The sequence below is a fragment of the Megalops cyprinoides genome, chromosome 5 (genome assembly GCF_013368585.1).
Source record: "Megalops cyprinoides isolate fMegCyp1 chromosome 5, fMegCyp1.pri, whole genome shotgun sequence".
In the NCBI taxonomy this organism is placed as follows: domain Eukaryota; kingdom Metazoa; phylum Chordata; class Actinopteri; order Elopiformes; family Megalopidae; genus Megalops; species Megalops cyprinoides.
In genome coordinates, this window is record NC_050587.1 from 5,962,282 (window position 1) to 5,978,152 (window position 15,871).

The window sequence follows — 15,871 nt, forward strand, 5'->3', positions numbered from 1 at the left end:
ACCTTGTTGAATCCATGCCACAAAGAATTCAGGCCGTTCTTGAGGCAAAGGGGGGTCCTGCCCAGTATTAGAGAGATGTATCTAATAAAGCGGTCCCTACATGTAATTAGGAATACAAAAATAGCTGTTAATATTTTCTTAGACAAAACAAAAGACAAATCTTGTACTATATTTTGTTCAATGTGATCTAAAACATGGTCAACAATAAAGGCCTTTGTAAGCCCAGCTTATTGAAAATACCACTGTTTTGTTCACACATCTTTTCAAGTGAGCCACGGTATCCTGTTACAATTAACATTTAGAAATGCCTTAAAAAATGTTTGCCACTTGACCATACTTTGACACTTGACCTGTTTTCAGTTCTAACTGTGAATTACACAAATGTGACAAAAACACTAGAACAACCAATTCATTGTGTCATAGTAATTGTATTGATTCAGATTCTTCATGAACATTACTTTGACAGTAAGACATGTTGTGATTTATTGAGTCAAACAACAGTAAAATAAATTTTAGTTCCCAAAATGTATTTTTCTGTGAAAATTAAAAACCATATGTCTGTGTTTGACCTGTGTATGGTACATATATTAACAGCATGAAACACAGATAAAAATCAGCCAGCTTACTTCAAAATAATACTGAGATTTGGCACATAAATTATTTACAGGATAGATTATAAATATCTAATGTTTGTCAAAAAAGCAGTTTAGAACCAGTAATAAAAACAGCCATACCCTGAAATTCTATATAACTAGAACTGTTTCTTTAAGAGCACCATGGTACTAGCTCTTCACTTCAGCTGATTTACAAACCTTTGCCAACTCACTTAATTCTCACTCAGAGATGAGTACGGCAAGTGGCATTTCCAAACATCTACGAAAGGAGTCTGCATCGGCGGAAGTGAACCGGCACTTTTCCCAGCGTTATGAGGCTCTAGATGCAGGGGTCTGCTGCTCCTCTGCCTCCCATGAGTTCTGTGTGGTGAGGGACCTGACTTCATGTCTCCGCTGTGGAGGATGCAGCAGACCGTGGCCTCTCCCCGAGTCGCTCTGGCCTCAGCAGAGCTGCGTCTGCAGGCGTTGGGGCTGTCATGTTGCTGTGCTTTGGGAATGGTCCATCTTGGGCCGCGACCATGGGAGAATATAATGGGCCTCCATTGCCATTGGTCACAGTGCTCTTGTGTGTGTTCCTCTCCAGCGGGGTCACTCTCTGGGGGCTAAGAGCAGCAGTATGGTCGGGGATTTGGGTTTGTGGTCTTCTGGAGGCACCACTGCAGCCAATGGGAGAAGAGGTGCTGTCTGATGGTCCGGAAGCATGGGCTGACCTGAAGCTCAACTCCTCCTCGACCGCTGCTGCAGAGGACAGGGCAGGGAGAGGCCGGCCACGCTTGCTGCAGGACACACAGCAGAGCCTGTTGTAGCCCGGAATGGAGCAGTATCGAACTAAAACCTCCATCTGGCAGAATATCGACTTATCCTTGACACAGGCTTCACCTGTGGGAAGCAAAATTTTGAGATGAAAATCAATCAGAAGCATGAACAGATAAAGCATCTGTCTCGTGCTCTGAAACATCTCGGCCAGTACCACCCTCCCCCCTGCCAATCTGCTGTCCGCCTACACAGTTCAGTGTCTTCTGCTTTCAGTCTACCTCACTGCTGAAATTCCATGGACAGTAGGTCTATAGTATGTTTTTACAAAACCCCTGTCCTCCTTAGTTTGTTCCTGCATGACATGCAGCACTGTGCCATGCAGCATTCATGTCTTCCTCAGATATGTTGCTTTTTTATCCATTTATTAATCTTAGTTTTAGTTCACTACTTATTCCCTGAGTGTATATTTGACATACACTCAAATGCACACTCAAGCAGTAAGCAGTGAAATGAGGACATTGAATCTGCTAAGCAAAATCAGACCTCTGGGAAAACAGGTACTGTAAACATTATTAAGAGCACTCTCCCTCTCTCCGTTGGCACTAAAACTCCTTGTGATGGACGTGTATTTCAGATGTGGCACAGACCTACCTAAGTGGCAGGGGGGGTGGTGAAGATAAATTGTGCTACAGGACCCCAGGTCCCACATGGAATGTTCAATTAATAACAACAGAAATAATGACTGTACTCCCTAGCTGCCATTAAGATTATGTGCCATGTCATTGCCTCCCATTAAGATTATGTGCTATTTGTTTGCCTTATCACGCCTGGGAGACCAGCTTTTACTGGTGAAGAGCTCCTGGTCCACAGAGATATTGTCTTATGCTTCCTGAGTGTTGCCATAATGTATGTGTGTATGTATGTTGGTATATTTGTATGTACAGACAGGTGACAAATTAAAGGAAAAACCAACATAAAGTGTTTTAGTAAGGTGTTGGGCCACCACGAGCCGCCAGAACACCGCCTTGGCATAGATTCTACAAGTCTCTGAAACTCTACTGGAGGAATGGAACACCATTCTTCCAAAATATATTCCCTCATTTGGTGTTTTGATGATGGTGGTAGGTGATCGGTCCAGAATCTCCCATAACACGTCGGTCCAGAATCTCCCATAGGTGTTCAATTGGGTTGAGATCTGGTGACTGCGAAGGCTACAGCATATGATTCATATCATTTTCATACTCATCAAACCATTCAGTGACCCCTTGTGCCCTATGGATGGGGGCATTGTCATCCTGGAAGAGACCACTCCCATCAGGATAGAAATGTTTCATCATAGGATAAAGGTGATCACTCAGAACAACTTTGTATTGATTTGCAGTGACCATCCCCTCTAAGGGGACAAAAGGGCCCAAACCATGCCAATAAACTGCCCTTCACAGTATTACAGAGCCATATGTATGTATGCATGTACAGTACCAGGCAAAAGCTTGGACACAATTAACTTTTATTTTTACTAATAAAAATAAAATTTTAATTAAAAATAAAAATATTTTTATTAAGATTAAGATTGTTACTATTTTCTACATTTGAGAATAATAGTAAAGACATCAAAACTATGAAATAACAAAAATGGAATTAAGCTGTGACCAAAAAACTGTTATAAACAAATCAAAACTCTCTACAAAGTATTCTACAAAGTAGCCAAAAATATTTTTTTGAATTAATTTTTTTGAAAACAAATTCATAAATAGGCATCAACTTCACTATTTATAATTGTGCAAGAAACAAATTTCAAGCATTTAAGCAAAAGTCTTGCATGTTTCCCATTATCTTAATCAGGTGTGTCCAAACCTTTGACTCATACTATATGTATGTGCATATGTATTTATGTTCGTATGTATGAATGCATGTTATGACAAGTAATTATCAGTGCTGTACCACAATTCAACAAACAATTTGTGCTTTTTGGCAGTACTAAAATGTCCTCAAACATACAAGGATCACTTTTTTTCTGGCCATTAAGGCTTAGCTAGATGAAAGCAGCTTTCACGAGTCTACATATCTATACCACTAATATTCAAAGCTAATGGATGTGTAATGAAACAGACTGGGATCCAATTGCGGTCACGGGTTTTGCAGGATGGAGAGCACTTACACTTAACTAATGGGTAACATGCTTTTATGCCCTCTTTCAGTTTTCAGAAAGCAAGTACCTCAAAAAACAAAAAGTAGAAAGGGTCCAATTCACACAGCTAGAGGTAGAATCTAATGTAAATGTCAACCTGTTTTTTTTTTCAGTTGATATTTATATCAATGCTCTATGGTAATATAATATTTCAGGGAGAACTGAGGTCTCTGTTAACCTGCGCTGAACCCTTCTGTCACAGAACGAGCCGATGCAGGCAGTCAGAGGGAAACAGTACGTCTGCTCAGTGATGGTGACAGGCTGCACTTACTGCCACAGGGGCCGAGCACGCATGGCCTCGTAGCCTGGGGTCTCTCCCCGTAACACTGGTCTCTGATGCGGCACGTCACCAGCCGGCGCTGAACCCCCTCCCCGCAAGACACGGAGCACTGTGGGACACAGCAAAACGCACAGTCTCAGTGACCTTCCCACGCTCCCTGCACATATATTATTAAACAACTTCATTTTCCGCCTGTGGCACTTTTCCCATCTCATTTACAAAGGAAGGAGCAGCGTCTAAACTGCAATATTATTTCAAATGAAAATAATTTCAAATAAAAAAAAAAAATCATATTCTGAAGAATCCTGAAAATACCTTTTTGGAGCAGCAAAGGGAGGGAAATTGTTCGATTTTTGACACACAAAACACTGTATAATAACAGTCCTGCATTTTCTTATTTTGTAATAAATGTTTTTTTTTTGTAATGAGGTTATTATTTTTGCCCTTGAACTTGGTTATGTCATCAATTATTTGTTTTGTGCAGCACACATATGTGATTTAACTATCATGCTACTAATGCTACTATAACTAGCACGCTACTGATGCTACTGTAACTATCACGCTACTGACGCTACTGCTACTATCAAGCTAGTGACATTACTGTAACTGTAACACTCCTGATGCTACTGCAACTATCACACTAGGCTACTTTTTGAGCAGAGCAGAAGCTGGCACCCAGCCTTATGCAGTAAGGAGCTTGTGTTATACCTGTGACCAAGGCCCAGTGACCCACTGAGCAGGGCAGGGTATCCTATTACAGGGCCTCTGGCTCTCTGGCTTTTCTCTGCTGCAGTAGGTGCTGTGAACAGAGCGGCTGGTGCCGCCGTGGAGGTGTTGGACGCAGCGAACCGTGCGGACCTGATATCCCCAACCTCCACAGGACTTTGTGCAGTGCTCCCACTCATCTGCCATCCACCTTCAGATAGAAAAACAGCCAGTTACACCAAACACACTGAGCCTGGGGAAAACACCAAAATACTACGCTACAGGGAGATGAAATGATCCTCAAAGCCCCCCAAATCTCAGCGTGCAACGTCAATTTAACCTCATGCCTAAGCACTTACCACAGAGAGCAAGCATCAGCATGACCTGTGTCCCAAAATCACTCCTCTGCCCTTTGATCATCACAGCCAGCCCATCCTCCATCATCTCATCCTCACCCCAATCATCCTCACCACGTACTCCATCATTTCTCTTGAGACATCCCAACCTCTATCATACATCCTCCAACATCTCTATCATCCTTACCTCTGCCATCTCAACATCCATCATCCAACATGAAATCCTCTACTCCAACAGAATTTAGACATCCATAATTTGTAAAAATAAACACAAATGTATTCTAAACAGTAAAGCAATTTTGCATAATGTGCTGAAATGAAGGGGAGATATGAACTTACAGAAGCTATCACAGTCTGACTACATAATGTTATCAAACTTTGTTGACAGTTTATGGACAGAGAGAGAGAGAGAGAGAGAGAGAGAAGGAGAGAGAGAGCTAAGGGTGACTGCTGATACATGCTAGGTACTGGAAAAATGACTGCTCTTAGCAGCACTGGCTACTGCATCAGCTGTGTTATAAACACTGATATCTTTTTTCATTATGAATACTGTAACAATTTATGTACATAGCATTATTGTCAACCAGTGTCACATCAGCGTTGAGCTGACACGTCCTAAAGATAATTTTATGGACTTCCCTCATACCACCAAAAAACAGATTCTTCTTGGAGAAGGCTCGGACAACTTAACCTTTAATATGATACAATGTTCTCAGCTAGGACTGATTACAGATAAAGCACAGCACTCGCTTTTCTATGTGGACACAATTTCCCATCAAATCAAAAATTAATATCAGGAATATCTAAATGTGCTACACTCTGTTTGGGAAAACATCCTTGGAGATGCAGACCGTTATCCAACATTCACTGTTTCAGCAGACCTCAGGCTGTTTTTAATAATGTATAGCCAAATGCCCAAAAACTTGCTTTCCCAAAGAAAATGACATGAGGTAAAATGTACATTTTATAGGGAAAAACTGGCCATAGAAATAAAAATAACAATGCAATTAAGGCTTATCGGTTTGTGTCAATACTGAATAAAAAATAAATGAGGAACAAACTGTGTTAAAAAAATCTTAAAAAGTGTGCACATATATGCATGTCTAGTTGCATAAGGAACTAACTGACAGTATTCTAATACTGTAAAAATGCCATTTTTTTCTGTACGTATTAATGACATTTTACCTCTTGGTCTTTAAGTTGTCTTATGCTGTCTGGTTACTTCTCCTGAAGAACAAATCCTGTCAGAAGTGAAAATTACGTGTGAAGCTGAGGACGGAACAGCCTCTTCGCATCTGTGCATTTGTTTACAGAGCTCTGCACTCTTCTCAAAAATGCCAGAACAAATGGCATTCAGAAAACTGCATACAGTATCAAAATTAATAAATACTTATAGCCCACACAGCATAGATATTCTATCAAGTTTGAGAAATAACAGGACATGAAATACACAATTGTTTTGTCAGTGTGTTGCTTATCCTCATAAGCGTTACGTTTTGTTTATCATAAATCATTTACCCATCCTGATTTTTTAAGGATTCAGACATTATCACTCTGACTATTCAAATTGTGAAGCCAAATTAAATTAGCAAGTATAAAATTCACATGTGTTTGTGGTTTACAAGATCTCATTTTATTAAGAATTCACTTTAATCTAGTCGAGGACAATTTCATCTTGTGAGGCGCCATCATCCATTAATGAGGTAGACAATTAGGTTACAAACAGAGTGTAATTACTTTGGGTTTGTTCTTTCTTCATTTTGGCAAAATAAGAAGGTCTTATTCACACCCTAAATCTATCCTTCTACAAAATTAATAGTTTTACGTCTATGACTTAATTCACTTTTCCTTGAGCATATATATTTTATATCATGGCTTAGACACTCAATTCTCATTCACTGTTGATGTACATACTTGAAATACAGCATGACCCATCCTTATATCTCTCATTTAACCTCCATGTTAATAGGCAATACCTTCTAGCTTCTCAAAGATCAACATTTTATTTATTCGATTTTTAATTATTAATGGACATTTTACTGCACCCTTAGCGCTGTTGGTGGCACAGTGTCAAAGGCAGTGATACAAATGAATCAGTGGAACCAGCTAGGTAATCAGTTTGGGAAGCTTGCTCTCTACATTCAGTTCTCACTTGCTTCATTCAGTAGCCAGGTCTTTGTTGTGAGGGGTGAATGGCTATACTGGGATGGAAAGCAGACCGTGCTGTTCTGTCAGAACCAATAACATGCATTCTGAATATTCCTCTTTACATCATCAAGTAGGCAGGGCTGCCCCCTTAGCCCCCTACTGTTTGCAGTTGTAATTCAACCCCTCGCTATTGTATTACGTCCATATCCTCAGGTGTCAGGAGTTCTCAGAAATAACAGAGCGCAGCATGTCTCACTATACGCAGATGATTTTCTCCTCTAAATATCCAGTGTCTCCATCCCAGTTATCTCAACCATTCTGGAAAGATTTGGTGCCATTTCAGGATATAACTAAACCTTACCAAGAATGAGCTGTTTGCCTTAAATCCTACAACTTGAGAGTATGCCTTAAATACCCTCCCTTTTAAAATCAACCTAAACAATTTTAAATGTCAAAAGGGGTTCAAATAACAGACAAATCTGAAAATCTTTTTAAACAGAACTTCACTCTTTTGTTTGATACAATGAAACAAGACTGCAGCAACCAAAATCACTTGGAGACATGGCCCTTCCAAATTTTCAGTTCTATTACCGGCAATCCAGCCTCTGTGCAATGCAATACTGGGTATCCTTTATTGACCAAAAACCACCCCTGAATGGTTATTAATTAATTTATTTATTAATTACTATTAGAGTGATCCTCATGTTTGCCGAGTTACAGCCTGTTACACCAGGAATAATAAAGTCAGATTTGGAAACAACTTAGGTGACACTTTGGATTTTAGAGTATACCTATTTCTATCTCACTGGCTAAAAATCCACCACCCCCCCCCCCCCCCCCACCATGTTAGATAGAACATTAAGGAATCTTTATATTGATGGTGTTATTATTAGTCAAAATATTAGTCAATTGGTCAAAACATTCTCACTCCCTAAGAATCACTTTTACAGGTACATCCAGGTACACAGTTTTGTCCAGGCTATCACTTTTCCTGTCCCTTGCCCTAGACCAGGGGTGTCCAAACCTCTCCTGGAGGGCCACTTGTCCTGCATGTTTTAGATCTCTCCCTGCTCCAACACAGCTGATTCAAATGATCAATTCGTTACGAACTCCTGAAGCTGCTGAATAACAAACTGATCATTTGAATCAGCTCTGTCTGGACACCCCTGCCCTAGACACTCGCTTTAACATCTTTCTAAAGCTCTTGCCCCTCGTTAAGAAAATGATGACCCAGCTTTATAACCACATCCTTTCATTTTGAAATAGCCCACTGACCACTATAAGAATGCAATGGGAAGAGGATTTGGGAGAGGTAATTACAGACAAAAACTGGGAAAAGCTCTTGCTCTGTGTGCATTCTTCCTCTATTTGTGCAAATCACGGGACAATTCAAAGTAAATTGATTCACCATACTTACTGGACCAAGGTTAAACTGTCAAAAATCTACACAGGTATAGATCCAACATGTGACAGGTGGGTCCAAGCTCACTGATACACATGTTCTGGTGTATTCAACTCAATCCTACCCTAATGACTGCATTATTTGGCCATCATTGTTCTATTATTAAGAAACCCAAGTATATTCTCAACATAGTGGCATTTATTACTTTGCCAGCATGGTGGCTAATATTGTTAACATGGAAATCTCTGACCCCCGTCTCATTCCTAATGGATCAAAGATGTCCTTCACTTTGTTTCCCTAAAGAATATACATTGCACATCTAATGGCTCCGGCTCTATATTTAACAAAATTTGGCATCCTCTTCTTCTACATGTGGAGCAACTTCAATCTTTTACCATCCCACAGTAATTCTGTTTCTCCCTGGGTGGTCTTTACTGCCCCTTGACTTTCCTCAAGAAAGTCCCAGCTCTATCTAGTTTCTCACCCACACCTTCTCCTACCTTACCTGCTTGCACCTCCATAACTTCCCTCTCAGACTATCATATATTTTATATTTGGCCTTCATTTTCCCTTTATTATTGCAGTAAAAGTTATCTACTTGTTCAACTTTGCACAACTTATCCCACTGTATTTTGTATACAAACCTGACAAAAATCAATAGAAAGTTTTTTAAGTTGTTAAATAAAACAGAACGTAGTCTGTTCTAACACAACAGTAACCACAATCCAACCCAACGTTTGGCATGCTCCATCCAAAAAAGAGTGGGGTGAACTGGTTTGAGGACTCATGGTGCAGACTGCAAATGTATCATGAATGGAATCACGGTTAGTATTTCTTGAGGACCCGCCTACTGCAAACTACTGAAGAGATGATGTTTCCCCCCCCACTGTGTTTATTAATATTACAATACTGTCACATTTACACACATCAAAACACCATTACATGTAGCCTGTGTTCATTTTTGCTGCCAAGGACCAGAACGTGTGATGGAATGTCACCTTTTACTGACCCAAAATAAACCCAACAAAGCATCTCTGGGGTGCTCATGATTGCTGTGAGTGTCATCATAACCATGCAGGCTGTGTGCTGTGCTTCAAGCTGAATTCAGTATGATTTCCCAGTGCAATAAACGTTCTTCTGATGGCTAAGCAACATCCGATGTGAAAATAACCACCAGCAAATGGAGGACACATGAGATGGTGAGCGTGTTAATTAAAAAAAAAAGAGAATCCCTTGCTATGTCACATCCTTTGATTTGTATATAAGGCTTCCAAAAAGTATGTCAGAAGTGCCCTTTTGAATACACACTCAGTTTTGTTTGTGCCTAAGAAATTAATCACTCTATATTTCATTTTTATTTGGTCAGTATCTGAGCCAGAACATCTTTATTTTTGCATTTTAATGCCTCTAACTTTAGTATTGTCATTATTAGAATTGTGTTATAGAGTTTGGATTTAGTGGGTATTTGAACATTTAAGTTCTGTAGTAACGCCTTTGAAATGAACCAAATTTTTAAGGGTGACTGAAAATTATACAGACAACTGTGAACGCAATTTCCAAAAACTGGAAAAGTAATTGTTCTTATTGATGACCACAAATGTAGTTCCTAACCACTGGAGTATGAATTTTAATTACTGAAATAATTAGATGCCTAAGCACCGGAAAACACATGCACGGCAACAGTCACATGGGGAGGATGGGAAACGGGGCGTGGCGACAGTAACCTGGGGCAATGCGCACGAGTCATGCTTGTTACCATCTCATTAGGCCTCTGAGCTCACACCACAAACACAATCACACATGACTTAAGCACAGACCACCGTTATGTCTGAACGCAGCATGCAGGGCAATCAGGTGCCTGCACAAATAAGCTGAAATTAATATGCAATATCCAGGCAACTGACCCTTGTAAAGTCAGCATTGTTGCAGATGGGTCCATGACACCTCACATTCTGATTATAAGACAGTATTGTTACTTCAGCCTAATAAAAGCCATAAATTAGACATTGTGCAGTAAAAAACAGTTGTAAACTTCCACACTATGCTGGATATGCCCAGTGTATTGCAACACTGCAGTACAGCCCTGTTAAACATCATAAATGGATCTTTTATAGGACATTTTCTTGAGTAACAAGCTGTAAAGTACTTTTGCTTGTTTATTTGTTTATTTTACAATAAAAGCATTACACACTCACATTGGCCACAACCTGTTTTGGGGATATTAACTACACTGTGATATTAACAACGGAATTCTTCTGGAATACTTCTTCTTGTGAGTTAAATAAACTAAAGAATTTCTACGTGAAGTCAGCAAAGAGACAATAGAACTATTCAACTTTTAATACAACTCCCATTTCAGCTTTTGATAAGAGACAAAATAACTCTTGAGCTCACTGATGTTGAACACCGTATTGTCAAATTGGTTTGCTGAACAAAAAAAGAATTCTATATATACAGTGTACCGAGAAAGCGGAGACAGCACAAAGAAGAAACCTTGAGAACTCTAATTCACCAGTCGATGAAATAACTCACTTAACTGCACCTTCCCTCAGAAAACTCTGAAACAGACTGATGCCAAGCTGTACATGTAAATCACTATTTGATGTTATCTTATTAACCAACGGGTTACAATAATATACAATTATTCCAACCTTGGACAGAAAAGAGACCAGACATGACAAGATCAATGGCCACATCAGAGATGTCTTTGAAATATTAAAAACCCAACCAAGAATAATACCAAACAATCATTTTAGAGCATTTGGAAATAATGGTAATTTGTTGTTAAAATCATTATGGTACTGTACCAAAATGTAAATAAAATAATTATAACATCATCTAGTGAAATCACCTTCAAAAATGACACCAAATGAAGCCATGAAATGGCTCTATTTGCTTGTATGGGTGGCCTTATATGTAATGTCAAACACTGGTAGAAAATGGAAGCTTTTCTGTAGTTGTTGTTTTAACTGAGAAACAATGACCATACCCTTAAACATGTAAAAAAAACATATCCCCATTTCAGGAACTTGGTGATTTCGCCGTATTCTGAGGCCGGGGCCACAGTTGCGTAGTGTGTGCGTGGCGGTCGCAGAACGTCTTGATTTTCATTTCAGCACCCATGTTAACAGGTTAGAGCAGCTACACAGCCTGCGTGAGACGCACGTCTCAGGCGCGGCTCGAGCCTCGCTGCAGCGGCGCCTCATCTAGACTTTCGGCGTGGAGCCTATTTTTTCCACGTGACGCGTGCGGTTCTCATACACAGTGAAAACGATCTGTTGATAGTCATATTGACATCATACCAGCAACATTACATAACTGACACCTTTCACTGTAGTTTCACATTCTAGGCTATATGTCACAGACATGAAAAAAATAAAAATATTATTTTTTTAACCATTTTAGCAATTGCATGTTATCAGCAGGTGATTTATTAATTTTTAACAGGGCAGATGCACACTCATCACTCTCTCTGCTACTAACTAGGGGATGGAAAGGGGGAGATGGCAGTTTAACAAGGGGAATGCATTTTGGTCATTTTGCTTACAAGGGGGATAGCGTCCCCCCTCAGATCGCCTACTGCATATTATTAAAGGGGTAAGTGGAGGCTACATGTGTAGTATATAGTCAAGGAAAGAAGATGATCCATTTGCTCAGTGCTCAGTCTGAAATACTTCAGGTGTTTGTCCTGTCAAGATGCAGTTCAGCAGCAAGATGGTGAAAAGCACCAAGTTGCCTCCTTCTCTGCTTTATTGGGTGAACCCACATTCTTCGCCGGTTTCTACTCCGGAGCATTCGCAGTAAAAGATAAAGCGTGATGGCTTTCCTTCTGTCTATAACTCGCACTAAAAACCAACGAAAAAATGAATTAACCACGTTAATATTATTTAGGAAATGTGAATAGACAGGTAGCCTAATAAAAAAAGTAAAAAATCTAAAGTAACATTACAGATAAAAAAGAAGAAAATAAATAGATAATAAGTTGTCCTAGGTAGCCTATTTTCTTCAAGATCAACATGCTGTTTTACAAAATACAACTGCTTATACAGTTTTAGATTTGGTTTGGCGCCTATAATGCAAATTAAGGTCCTGCAATACTTCTCGATATGCCCATTCTCGATATGTGACTCGATATGGAAACCTGTAGAACAGAATCCCGAAAGCCCCAATGGAAATGGCTTTTAAACTGAGCCAGGGCAAGTGAAAAGGGATTGCTGTATATTTTTTAATTAATTTATTTTTATTTTCATTATTTTTTACAATTGAGCACACACTTCTTAACCTTTGTCTGACTAAACTAAATATAAATTAAATGTATACTTAAATTAAATCAAACATTCTGTTATTGATGACCATTATCAATGGCAAACTCAATGTACAAAGACAGGGCTGGCAGTAGCAATGCCGCAGCAGCAACGCTGGCAGTGTGGACAAACACACGCATGCGAGCCGCAGCAGTTCAGCAACGTAGCCGTCACGCACACGCAACTGGTGTGACCCTTGCCCGATGTGTGTATTGCTCTGATGATTTCATAATGTGAATTTTTCATCTTCATGGAGGGTTAACACATGGACTGCATCAGGCAGAAACATTTGCCTGTGTTAGTGTTGAGGAATAGCATTACTGTTAATAAGTGATAAACAATCAGCTAGCCAGCCATGTGAACAGTTGTTACTAAACAGCAAGCTAACAAATTATCTTCTCGCTCATTGGACTTTCAAAGCAACAAAAGACATGCTTTTTCCATAACCTTTGGTTAACATCAGGGAGCAAGATTTATGGATATGGTGACTATAGTCAGATGTAGCTAGCTTGCTAACTTATTATTATTATTATTAACTTATTATTATTATTATTAACTTATAATTATTATTAAATGGAGATTATATCATTATTTAAGTTCCTTCTCTACTGTAGTTTATGTGGGTCCAGTTGAACCCATCTTAAAGTAATTTGCTACCTAGCTCATTGTTGGTAGGGCTCTATACTAAGAGGAGCTGTTAAAGTTAATACACTACATAAAAATGCTCTCACATGCAGACTGATTCTAATGGACAATTTTGCTCCGCTAGTTGTTATTCAGTACAGCACTAACTGGTGGGAGGTGAGATTTAAGTCTATGTGCTCCACTTGTGAATGCAGAACAGAGAAGGTTGCTATGAAGTCAATATTGTGAGCACATCCTCCCTTGCTTCAGAAAATGACCACATCAGAGTCCTTTTGGCTACAAATGTTGCTGAAATATCTACAGATAAATATATGCATTGCAGTTTTTGTACACGTGTGTGTCAGGTAAGATGTTCCAGGATCATTATGAGAATTATGCAAAATTGGGTTTTGTCAGAACATTCAAAACTCACAGTATGCAAACTGAGTTCTCCTTCAGGAGGGGGCTGAGGAGAATGAACAGGCTGGGATTGCTCATCATTTGATCTGCATTTGATCTCACTGAGTCTGATGCATACCATACACATGATGAGCAAAGCAGAGTAAGGATTAGAAAACCATGATGTGTCTGCCATAGCTGCTTACTGTGGACGTGCGCAGTCATGCAGATTGCACATCCGGCGGATTGGCTTGGGCTTCCTGCTCTCATCACAGTAATTCCGGTGAACCATGCTGCTGTCACCCTTTTTACGGCATCCGTACTTAGCGTACTGTAAACCTGTAAGCAGAGTGTGAAAATGATCTGGCATGGCTGTGCATTCGATCCAGTGCACAGCTGGCCGTATGGCATTGCAGTAATATCGGACTGCAGGGATGCAGTAAAGCGTCTTACCTCCCGCACAGGGTCTGGAGCACTCCGACCAGCTCTTCAGAGCCCACTCATAAGCCTCTTCCTCAATAACGTTGTTATTGTTGATCGGCACAGAGTCCTCATGTACAACATACTTATACATCAAAGTAGATCTTGACTCAATGTCCTGAGGTAAAATCTTTAAGGAAGAAATGGAAAGCACTGAGAAAAACTGATTACATTTGGTACAGAGCGCTAAAACTCTCTCACATATAGTCCACTAATGGGAGGCCACATTGGCCCAAGGCTTCTTATACCTCACTCAGATGTATGAATACTGAAGTACAGACAGGAAGATCACACAGAGAGAAAAATAACCCTGTAGAGCAGAAGTGCCTGTTTGTAAGTGTACTGACCTCCTCGAGCCTGACAGAGGGAACGGCTGACTGTGGCAGCATATTTCTCAAAAGAGGAGGTTCAGTTATGTTCAGTCAATATGTCTTTTAATATAATTCTTATTTTATTGCATGACCACTAAAATGAGTGGTTTAACCAAAAGCTAAAAAAATATATAAATATATTGATGTGTATTTTCTCGTGTTCAGAGAAAAATCTGGCTCTTTAAAATTTCTTGTACATCCACTTAAAATGGACATAATTCAAGTCTCTACCGCTTTGCTGAAGATTGTATTATTATTACTATTATTATTATTATTATTAATAATAATAAACTGTATTTGTATAGCACCTTTCATACAACAAATTCAGCTCAAAGCGCTTTACAATAAAGAAATTACATGCTTCAAATGGAATGAACATAAAAACAGGAATAGAATGCCATAATTAATGTAAAATAAAATAGAAAATAAAAATAAGATAAAAATAAAGATGAAATTAGAACACATAGAATGCATAATAAAATAAAAATAAAGTTAAAGAATAGAATACAGTACATAGAATGCATAAAGTCAAGTAAAATACAGCATTTTAAAAGAAGTGCAGCAGTGCGTAAATGCAAAGCAAAATGCAAAAAAGAATTTGAGGCCTGTATCAAGAAAGTCTTGGCTAGTTAAAGGCTAAAGTGAAGAGATAGGCTTTTAGCTTTCTTTTGAAAATATTTATCAAGCTGGCTTCCCTGATATCTATAGGTAGTGTGTTCCATAGCTTTGGGACATAATTGACAAAGGCTGCATCCCCGATTCTTTTCTATTGCTGTTGCTGGAAACTTTCAATAAACCAGGAGCAGATGATCGCAGCGTTCCTTAAATAGTTATCAAGGGAGTTAGCAATGTAGCTTGGTCCTAGCCCATTAAGGGCTTTGTACATAAGGAGGAGGACCTTAAAATCACTTCTAAATGTTACAGGAAGCCAGTGCAGAGCAGCTAAAACTGGACCAATCTGCTCTCTCTTGGTTCTGGTTAATAGCCCAGCTGCAGAGTTTTGAATAAGTTGAAGTCTCTCAGTGTTTTTTTTTTTTGGGAGGCCAGTAAACAGTGCATTACAGTAATTGAGTTGGCTTGAAATGAAGGCATGAATCGGTTTTTGAGCATCTTTTTGATTTATAAATGGCTGTACTTTAGCTATGTTTCTAAGGTGGAAAAATGATGTTTTCATCACCTTGTTAATGTGGGACTTGCATCTTAGATCTGAATCTAAAATAACTCATATTTAATCCTGGGAGTTA

The 15,871-nt window shown here is 39.3% G+C and overlaps 1 protein-coding gene across 1 annotated transcript in view; it reads right to left on the reverse strand.

The window, feature by feature from the left end:
• Window positions 1–996: 996 nt before the first annotated feature.
• Window positions 997–15,871, reverse strand: part of LOC118777606 (A disintegrin and metalloproteinase with thrombospondin motifs 3-like) — a 76,677-nt gene continuing 61,802 nt past the window's right edge. The window contains exons 20-24 of the mRNA XM_036528703.1: window positions 14,230–14,386; window positions 13,983–14,115; window positions 4,547–4,754; window positions 3,830–3,947; window positions 997–1,493 (exon numbers count right to left, since the gene is read on the reverse strand). Of these exons, the coding sequence (XP_036384596.1) occupies window positions 997–1,493; window positions 3,830–3,947; window positions 4,547–4,754; window positions 13,983–14,115; window positions 14,230–14,386 (1,113 nt within the window). The remainder of the gene's footprint in view (window positions 1,494–3,829; window positions 3,948–4,546; window positions 4,755–13,982; window positions 14,116–14,229; window positions 14,387–15,871) is intronic.